The 10727-nt window shown below is 28.8% G+C and overlaps 1 protein-coding gene across 1 annotated transcript; it reads right to left on the minus strand.

Moving 5' to 3' along the window:
• Positions 1-6365: 6365 nt before the first annotated feature.
• LOC126840428 (YEATS domain-containing protein 2) lies at positions 6366-8583 on the minus strand. Its single transcript, XM_050576148.1, has 2 exons — positions 8136-8583; positions 6366-7889 (listed from the first exon to the last, which is right to left on the minus strand). Exon 2 carries the CDS (start codon positions 7859-7861, stop codon positions 7061-7063), a length of 801 nt encoding a protein of 266 aa, XP_050432105.1. The 5' UTR covers positions 7862-7889; positions 8136-8583; the 3' UTR covers positions 6366-7060.
• Positions 8584-10727: the final 2144 nt, after the last annotated feature.

Genomic DNA, 10727 nt, shown 5'->3' on the forward strand with positions numbered 1-10727 from the left:
AGGCAAATTTTCACAAAAAAATCGTTCAAAACTACAATTATTGTATTTTTATTCTACATCAGAAGGTAAGTTTTTTATCAAACTATCACAGCGACCATTTGTAATGGTTCTTCTAAAGTAACTGTCTGGCATTAACAGTTTTATTTGGTGTATAGTTTCACAAATATTCGAAATTTTCAAAACGTAAACACATCTTCAGTTTTGTTGCCGCGTTCGTCTTACGTCATTAAAAAAAAATTCAAAACATTGAGGATGTGTTTTTTATTTCACAAATCTTGTAAAAAAGCTTAGGCTTAGGTGGTCTTTATAAAATTGTTCGATATTTTTCGAACACGCGTGTTAATTATACTTCTATTTAAATTGTTTAAGCCATAGATAAACATAGTTATAGTTTTAAGTTTTAACTCCAATAGTTGTTATTTGAATACAATTTTGAACATAACTACTATTAAATGTATTCCAATATTGCTGAAAATTATTATCAATAATCATTTGTACAAAACATCAATTTGTTGCGAGCGGAGGATTGAGAGATTATGATAGAATTTGATTTAGGTAAATTAATTAAGACAGTATTTTACCAAAAATATTAATGTTTGTTTAAATTTTTGTTATTAACACCTAACGCTTGGCATATATTATTAACTATACCGCAAGGCCGTACACGAATTCCAAGGTTTATTTTCTACATACAATAATGACATTATTATAATGATAACATTTTACATTTGTTATTGAAAACAAATTCGAATAAATACAAAATTGATGCAGTTAACCGACGAAGCCACAAATCACGTTCCCTGATTTCTGCAGATTCCTGTTCACACCGCAGCGGTAGATCAATAATGAACAATAATGATCATAATATTATGGATGCCGACAAATTTTCAAACCACGAATAATATGGTAAAAAAAAAATAATATTTTTATAGATAAAGATAAAGGACAAGGACATCATTCAAATGAAGTAAACAATAGGTATAAAATTAACGTGGCGTGACATTGGACGTTCGACAAGTGGTGTATTTTTTTGTTTGCAAAAATACAAACCATAACAATACCGTACGAATAACATGGATGATGTTTTTTTTTATCTTTCGATGACTGCGTAATGATGAAAAATCAAGATCATCGTCGTAAACCCACATGACGTTAATTTATCAATTAAAATACTTAATTAACCGTCACGTTCCGAATGGCAAGCGGATAAATTTTCCATACCCGAGTTGTGTAGAATACAATACAATAATAATATTAAAAAACATTTTCACGGCCGCCCTTGAAATCCGTTGCTTCTGATATTTTACGACCTAACCGGGTCTTGTAAAATATTGTCCTCAATCTTAAAAAAATACCGTTTTTTCAAACGCTCAGCGACGAAAAGAGAATCATGATTTTTTTTTAAACCGTTATGTCTGGATAAAAGTCTAAACATTCTATCTAATAACAAGATATTCTAGAACGAGTTACCTAATAGGTAGTAGGTAGGTCCTACTGGATACCTTGGCACAATATTACAAATTATTTGTTGAAAAATAATAACAGTTGTAAATCACACAAGTTGTCAAAAAAAAAACCAAAACCCGAAAAAAGGCAAGTTTTTATTGTTTAAGCCCAGCTAATGGTTGGTGTTCGCTTAATAATTTAGGTTTTTTTCGATTTAGGCATACCTACTAGTCATTTTTTTAAATTTAGGTCCTAATACTTTTTTTGAACCCACGCCCGACTAGATAAGTGTTTTGGAAGTTTTTATATTTATTTACATTTAATTTTTTCAATAGAATTATAAAGAATATTAGTATTAATAAATAATATAATTAAATTTACATTGCAAAATTTAGAAAAATATAATTACCTGTTCATTACGATAATCTATATTGATGGGCCTTTTAAAAATTAATCCGAAATAGAATAGAAGTCAAAAACTAAAACAACATATTACAACTAAGTAATTAATTTTAAGCTCCGATATTTTGACCAAGAAATAAGAATAGTTAGTTTTCCATACTGGGATTCAAAAAATAAATTTTTTTTTACTAATAATCTATCAAGACTAATGAACCAAGTATACTTGTAATTGTGTTATACGTAGAACACAAACACGATAAAAATACAATTGATTGTAGTACATGTATCTAAAACTGACGGAATGTTTCCAGTGCCATAAAGTCAGGGGCTGAATAAAAACCATGACCTATACCAAACAATTCTATCTGCCTACTTACTCTTAATCTCGTTCCCATGGCACAAATTCATTAGTGTCAATGCAATTTAACACGCCCTAATTTCAATTATGGTAAACGATAGTTTTTTTTTTTAACTACAAAATTAACAAACATGAGAAACAATTTTAAATTACAAGAGCATCAGCAATATAACATATTGTAAACCAAATTTGTTTTATTGCTTCAGTTTATATCATTCACGTATAAACATTTATTCATGTGTATTTTGTAAACTATTCCAATTTACACAGCATGGGTTGTCCTAATATACATCAGCTGAGCTCAAAACAATACTGTCGAAATATCTGAAAGCCTTTCATCGGTGAAAGGTGTGATCTATTGATTTATGTTTAAACTGCGCATGCAAAACAACTATAAAGTATATAATTTATTTTTAGGACGCAGTATTTGTGTAGTGTTGCTTAGATGTTGAATAAAACAAAGTAAAGATAATCGTTTATACTATAAAATAATATCGAATATCTTCATATAATACCTACTTATCGACGCTTCTTACGAAAAACTTAAATGTTTTAGATACTAAAGAAATTCAACCTTTATTTTCGGAACTGAAGTGTTGTTTATTGTTAACAACAAAAAAACGTATTAGTAGATTTCGTAGGGTGTCATCATATCTTATCAATAATAGTTACATATTATACCGGGTGATTGGTTAACTATTGGTTAACAATTTAATAACTTGGAATATACTAAACTTTTTTAATCATTTTAGCTTCGATGCTGAGCTGAGAAGGTATTGTATTTATAATACCTTATTTGATGTGTTTTTAATTTTTTTTGTGTCCGTACCCACAATATCTTTAAGCCGCTGAACCAATTTATTCGTGTAACAACTGTAGATCAAAAATCGTACCTTTAGGGTTCTTTATTGGCCCAAAAATTTAAAAAAATCACCCCTTTCCCTTCAAAATCGAGAAAACCCGCCAAAAAGTTTACATATTTTTCAACTTATTAGACCAAAGATTCGCATGGAAGGGTTAATTTAAAAATGATTTAATTACTTTCAGTTATAATAATTCCTGTAGACCTGTAATCTCTCCATTCCCGCTATGCCCCACTGTAATAGCTTTTTTTTATACTTTTATAATTATTAGTTGGGACAAAATTAACATATTTTTAAAAAATATAGCCCCATCCTTTATTTTTTAAAACCGTATAAACTTATGTTTTTCAAATGGTAAGAAGGTATTCTATCAACTTTTTAAATTAAGAATATTTTGCTGAACTTTTTAACTGATCGACAACTAGTTTTGGATAATTAGTTACAAAGTTCTTTAAGTTTAAAAGTTAGGACTGCAGGGGAAGTGCTGTTAAGTATTGCGCACAGATAAAAATATCTCCTCTCCACCCTTCCTCCTGTCATAAATTTTAAACTTTTTTAACTTCAAAAATAATTATCCAAAACTAGTTATTGACCAATCAAAATGTTCAGCAAACTGTTCTTAATTTAAAAAACTAAGTCATACAATTTTAACATACAAGGGATGGGTTTATATTTTTAAAAATATATTAAATTTGTCCCAACTAATAACTAAAAAAAGTCTAATATCTCCTAAGTTATTGACTGGGTCATAGTTAACCAATTACCCGGTTAGGTATAGAGTATGGATAAAATATTTTATACATATTATTATTACCTTATTTAATACCATACAACTTAATCAATCTAACAGAATTTAAAATGTTTTAAAAAAAAAAACTATATTTCAAGTATTATATAAATATTTTAACAATAAAAATTCCAATCATAGGTACTCCGAACTTATCTCTACTACATTTGAATAATTAGCACTAACTAAAATGTGTATGGAAAACACAAAATACAGAGTGAGAACCCAAAATGTAACATCAGGAACTTATACAATGGAAACCGGCTTGGAGCAGGGCGACGCCCTGTCCCCAGTACTTTTCAATCGTGTTCAAGGTAGTAAGAATACTACAGGACAATGAAGGTGGTTTAATAATTAATCAAAATAAGATACAACTCCTCGGTTTCGCTGAAGATTTAGACATAATAGGCGATTCGCTTGCAGACACAGCTAACGCGGCCTGAGTGTTAGAAGAAGCAGCAAAGAAAATAGGTCTTGAAATAAGTACTGAGAAAACAAAGATGATGGAACTCATTGAAAATGGGAAGTACGCCAATGAGATGAAGGACTTACACTATGAAAAAGTTAGCGATTTTAAATATTTGGGAGCAACGTTAAGCACAAATAATGATTGGTAATGGCGGCAAAAACTCTTAGAGAGTAGACATGTCAGAAGAAGAAGAAGATACTTCCAGAATTGCAACAAGTTTCGACTAAAATTATTCTACATTGATAACATAGGCAAAAAAAAATTGAGTAAAGGTAAAGGGATAAAACTTAATAGGTGATAGTATAATTATGTTTGTGATTGTGGCAAGTTAATGTCACTTAATATTGTAATACAAGACTTTTAAAAGAAGATTTAAAATTTTTTTTACTGTACAATAGCTTCATTTACCTAATTAAAAAGTAGCAAATCTCGAGTTGTTATAACTTAGGTTACGTTAGGTTAATAAACAATGATTACAGTTTTTTCTTACCTAATCCGCTGCAATTTAAGCACTCGCACAATATTCCCATCTCATAATATAAATTTATTTATTTTTTCTTATTGTAACCCTGTAACTTATTATGTACAATAATTTAAATAAATAATTAACTCACCGTACGACATTTTGATGAAGTGTTTGGTTTTTGGCTCATTATTTTAATTGTTTGTGATCACTTCAAACAAAAATGTCCATCTTTTAATAATCCAGCAACACAGAATAACTTATAACTGAAAATGCTGCTACAATTTCTAACCATATTCAATATTTTCTAATTTCTATGGACTATAGCTATCCGCTATTGCCAATATTATTAATTATTGTAAAAATTATTATCAAAATATTTCAGCTTTCGCAAATAAAACTCTAAAACTGATAAGGTCAGCTGCTGTCCATGCATAAGCACAATATTTGTAAAACTAATTTGTTCGTTACAATTCTCATTATTTATATTATTTAAAATTTAATAACAGCATTATAATAAAATATTTGCCTTAAATGAAAAGGTTATAGGTACACACTTTCCCATTTTTTTAAGATTTTTGGAGGTAGAGTTTATCTTATCAGTTATTACCTTAAATATGATTGAAACACGGAATAAAACATAATAGTTATTCTGTGATAGAAACGTCATGTTTTTTATCATAGTTGATTAAACGATTTTATATTATTTATTTAAATTTGAAGGTTTTTAATTTGTATGATCTATATTCTATACCCCAGGCTCGATGTAGAGGTATTCTAATAAGATAGGTATGCTCTACAATGTTATCTATGTTTATCATAAGTCCCCGACCTCTCCGTCTATAATAAAAATATTAGCAATACTCGGTTTAATATTATATTATTATTTGTAATATAATAAAAATAGTTTGTTTTTGAAAACTAGATAAAAGTGAACCCAATTCTTATTTAAAGAAAGTACATTACCTTAAGAATAAAAATTAAGAAAACAGTCCAGTTTTGCTATCTTGTAATTTATTTTCATATTGTTAATGAGATGTGGGAAATGGTACGTTTCGACTAAAAGTATTGGTTGTGATTACCTATTCTATTTACAATAAAATACAATAAAATTCAACTAATTTTTTTAATTATAAAAAGTGCCTTTTGCACTGTTAATGATTTTACTCAATAAAATAGATAACATATAAAAACTATTATGTCATACCTACTTATTGTTATAAGTAAGTAGCAAGGGTAGAGTAAACACTTGTAATTTTTATAACAGCACCCATCTCAATTTCTTCAAAATTACATACAAAAATTGTTTAATAAATATATTAGTATAATTAAATAGTAAATACATTTTAAATATAATAAATGGTAAAAATCATATAAGTATTAAAATTATTATTTATATAAATACTAATAAGTCCCAAATAAATTTAACAGAAAAAATAATAGGTTCACATAGTTTGAATGTAAGAAGTTATCAAACATGTGTATCATAATAAACATTTATTATATAGTAAGACACAAATTATTCTTAAGTTTAAACTAAGTATTAGTTTAAATATGTTTAATGTTTGCACATCTAAGCAATATTAAAAATCGAAGTAGATATATATCCTTTTGTGAAACATTTATTACAATTACATTACTGAAAACTGTAAATAATTCTAAAGTACTTATTAACAAGCAATATCAATTTAAATAAAATAGGAACAAATTGTTAAAATGGGATTAGAGTCCATTAGTAAACTTAATATAAACAAAATGCGTTACATTAATTATTTACACGTTGAGGTATTATATTTGTTTTATTAGTCTTAGTTACAATAAATAAATATTAGGTTACAATGGTATTAACGTACAATATAAAAGAAACAGACAGTAATTAGAAATTTAACTATTGGATAAGTAAAGTGTGCTGGGTGAAATACCATCAGGTAAAAACTAAAAAGGAGCCACAATTTCCCTTTCTGGACTGCCGAACAACCCAGATAGCGATTTCAGAAAACACCTCATGATGGCAGGGTTGGACCTTCAAAGCCCATTAAGCTACATCATGATGACGGATAGGTTGGTATTCTTCTTCTTTATCTTTGCTTTACACTACCAACTGCTTGGGGTCGGCAACCTTAGTCCTACGCCTCCATAGAGCTTCTACATCTCATTCACTCACCCCAGCTATCCTCATATCACTCTCTATTCCGTCTATCCATGATGATGGATAGGTAAAGTGTAATATAATCATGCAATGTTATAACATAAATAATAGTAAAGTTAAAAATTATTTCTGTAATAATAAATTGTACTTGACAACTTGTTCCTTAGCTACCATAGGAATGTCAACAGCTAAACCCTTGTTTAAATGGACTTTATGATAAACGTCGGTTTGAACATTCATATTACCTTTAAAATACAAACGTAGGCGAACAACAAATTCTCCCCATCCGTGTCTAGTTAATGAAAACGGTTTTTCCAGAACATCGATAATATGATTTGGTTCGTAAGATTCATGTAAGAAATACCTGACTTTATCAATATATATTAAATTGTCGATGCCTTCTTCCAAATTGCGGACGTATACTGTCCATTTGTACTTCATTTCATTCTCAGAACCGCTTACTTTAACAGTATTGCCGATAACGTAGGCTAAATGAATGCGTCCAATCGGCGGAGTAAAAGTAACTGATGGTGAAGGATTAGAAGAACTGGGCTTACTCAACAACTCTACCTTGATAGTTGGCTCATTTATAGTTTCTGAAGTTGATGACATATTGTCAAGACTTTTTAAAAAGACACTCAAGTCTTTTGCTTCGTCCTCATCTTCTAGCTGTTTAAGAATAGCATCTTTTACACGATTCTTTTGTCCATTTTCATTGTTTTTCATGTTTGCAAAGTGTGAAGTCACAACGTTTCTTCGAAGTTTTTTCAGCAGACCAACACTTTCTTCGATAGCTTGATCAACTTCTTCACGCGCTCTATTATACGAGATGAGTTCTTCCTTTAATATTTTTAATATTCCAGCTTTTATCTGTGTCATTTGTTCGGGGCTCATCAATTCGTTTGTGTCATCCAATGACGCCATTATTCCGAATTATGTTTAAATATTTCCCCTGAAAAAAAAAATACAAACAATATTATAATCTTTTGTACTTATTTTCCATATTTCCTAACTGAAAATGTGATGCATCCAAATTAGGATAGCCAAAATCGGATGTATATTGTCATTTGGTCTTTCTACGTATGTGTTTAATCTATGATGATAATTCAGTTTGCCGCTAATCAACTACTTCTACAATTGAATGTTTGTTTTTAAAAATTTGTAATGTTAATAATGTATTCAGTAAAAGTAAGCTTACTTATTAAATTATTCACAAAAATGTATTGATGAACTCAGTTTTCATCACAAATCTACTCTGAATTTTCTTCAATCATTTATGCAACGTTGATCTGGTAAGACACAGTATCTAAACAGTTAAATACTAGTACACAATGTAACATTTAATTATTATAAAACTGTAATTATGATAAATTTGGTAAAGCGTTCAACTGACAACTCTGTTAACCAAACAATTCCAACTTCTACTAGTCGACAATGCCAGATAATCGGTGGTGTAAATTGATTAACAAGCATTCGTTTGGATTCTACCTCCAAAATATCAGTGTTACCCGTATAGTATTACTTTTTATATGAATGAATGTTTTATTATGGCATGTGGCTATATTGGTCAATACAAGTTGGATGAGTCTGCAGCTTGCAAGACTCAAGTCGATATAAAAGTTTAAACACTTATTGATAGATTAAAATATGCTTAACGTCAAAAAATCTTTTCGCACGAAATATATTTCAGAAGTGGACAAACATAATAGCTTTGTAAGCAACTAAGTACCTATAAATTTATTAATTAATTAACCTATTAATAATTAATTATTGGATAGTAATAATTGTCTACTTATTTGATAACCGTACGAAAAATAAATTACTTATTACCGTCTGATCATTGGCGCTACTAGGTAAGAAGCTACAACTGATAAGTGATAAGCAATAGCTGGAAAGTGTTCTGGGTTTCCAATTTGTCATAATTTCAAACGCTTATTAGTATTATTTAAAAATTACGTTTTAAACCCAAGTGTTAAAATAACTGTAGGTACTGTGTACACACGACTTATTCGTATTTTTTATAGGAGACTTTCACATTATATTACAGGCTTCATTGTGTAATTTTTAAAATACACAATCAATAATTTAAGAAAAAATGTTAGTGATACATTCATTATATTGACTTCATAACAGAATCTAACAAAAACTACAAATTCGTCGTTATCAGTGTATTTTATTCTTATGCGCTATAAAATAATTTTAACCTAAAACCAATTAAGATACATAATAAGAAAAATAATTTAAGAAATTTCATAGCATTTGCCATTTTATTTAAAAATCAAAATAAGACTCAGTACAATGAACTATTTTTGCAATTAAAAATTTTAAATGTTACACAGTTGGGCAAGTTAACGTACCTTGATTACAGGTATATTTGGGCGAGTGGTAACAAGATGCTAATGTACTTGTTATAAATTATTACTATTATAATTTATTGAGTATTTTAATAGTTAATAACATTTAAATATTATTTAACACTTGTAAAATGATACATTTGTAATTATAATGCTGGGTTGCATAAAGAATTAATAAATTTAATAGACCAATCACGGGCCACTAAATTATGTTTAAGGAACCACTAAACATCTATGGGTTCATAAAACATTTAGTGAACGTTTATGCAACCCGGCATAAGTGTATTAACAGTTATAAAAACCAAAAATTAGGTTCTATGTAAGTAAAAAAATAAAAATATTTATACAGCTGTTAAATAACAGTGCAATTAATTTGAATTACGACTTACGAGTTTTGACGACTAGTAATAGTCAATAAACTTTAGTAACTTCAAAAATAGTTATCCGAAACTGGTTATCGACCAGTCAACATTTTTAGTACATTATTCTCAATTTAAAAAAAATAATAAAATATATACGTTACCTATTAAGATTCAAAAGTTGCTATGAAAAAAACTAAGTTGGAAGGGGGTAAAAACAAAAAAAATGAGACAAAAAACCCTATGAGATATTGAGTGGTTCACGGCAAGTGGATCACCCTGTATATACATATATATATATATACATTATTAAACAGCCTCTCCCGTTAACGCAAGCTGGATCCGCGCCTGGCTTACAGCGTGTTTTGCGTGGCGTACAATTAATGTAGTATAATGTTATAGTGTATCAAAGATTGGTCGGTGTATATATATATATTGTTAGTTGTCAAAAATATAGTAGAAATAGAGAAAAAAATGTCGATGCTAATTTGATAATTATTATTATTGTAATTGACCGTGTAAAATTTGTAAACGTTCGTCAATTACTTGTAGACGACGCTATTGATAGTAAAACGCCTAAAATCGAACAACTTAAACAGCTACACTAAGATCATTACGTCGTTTGTACTTGGTAAAGGGTAATTGGTGGAAATTCGTTGAAAACTCAGGGAAACGAGGGAAAGAGTTCTATAAAATACAATCTACCACCTACCAGTTACTATAATTAAAACAAGAAAATAACTCTATGAATATAATTTTACAAAATTTACAAGTAAAATGAATTTCCGTTAGTCGATAAATTATAACAATTTATTGCCCTTGAAACCCAAAAGTAATATTATATTATAGTCTGCATTTAACAGTTCTGCAGCAAATATAAATTATTTTAAGAAGTTCGGGTAATATCCTATTATACAGTTGTTTGTAGATCTCTTGATTGCGCTGTGTAGCGAGCACTACAGAAAATAATAATCTATTAGTACGTTTATGTGATAGCGTTAAACCGTTTTTAATTTGTATGGAATATTATTAAGAACGAGTATAAATTAAAATCAATATATATACCAAATACAGGCC

This window comes from Adelges cooleyi, unplaced genomic scaffold, assembly GCF_023614345.1.
Source record: "Adelges cooleyi isolate 19-005CV unplaced genomic scaffold, UGA_ACOO_1.1 ACOO_flye_CR_arks_rails_tigmint_CR_PRNA_376, whole genome shotgun sequence".
In the NCBI taxonomy this organism is placed as follows: domain Eukaryota; kingdom Metazoa; phylum Arthropoda; class Insecta; order Hemiptera; family Adelgidae; genus Adelges; species Adelges cooleyi.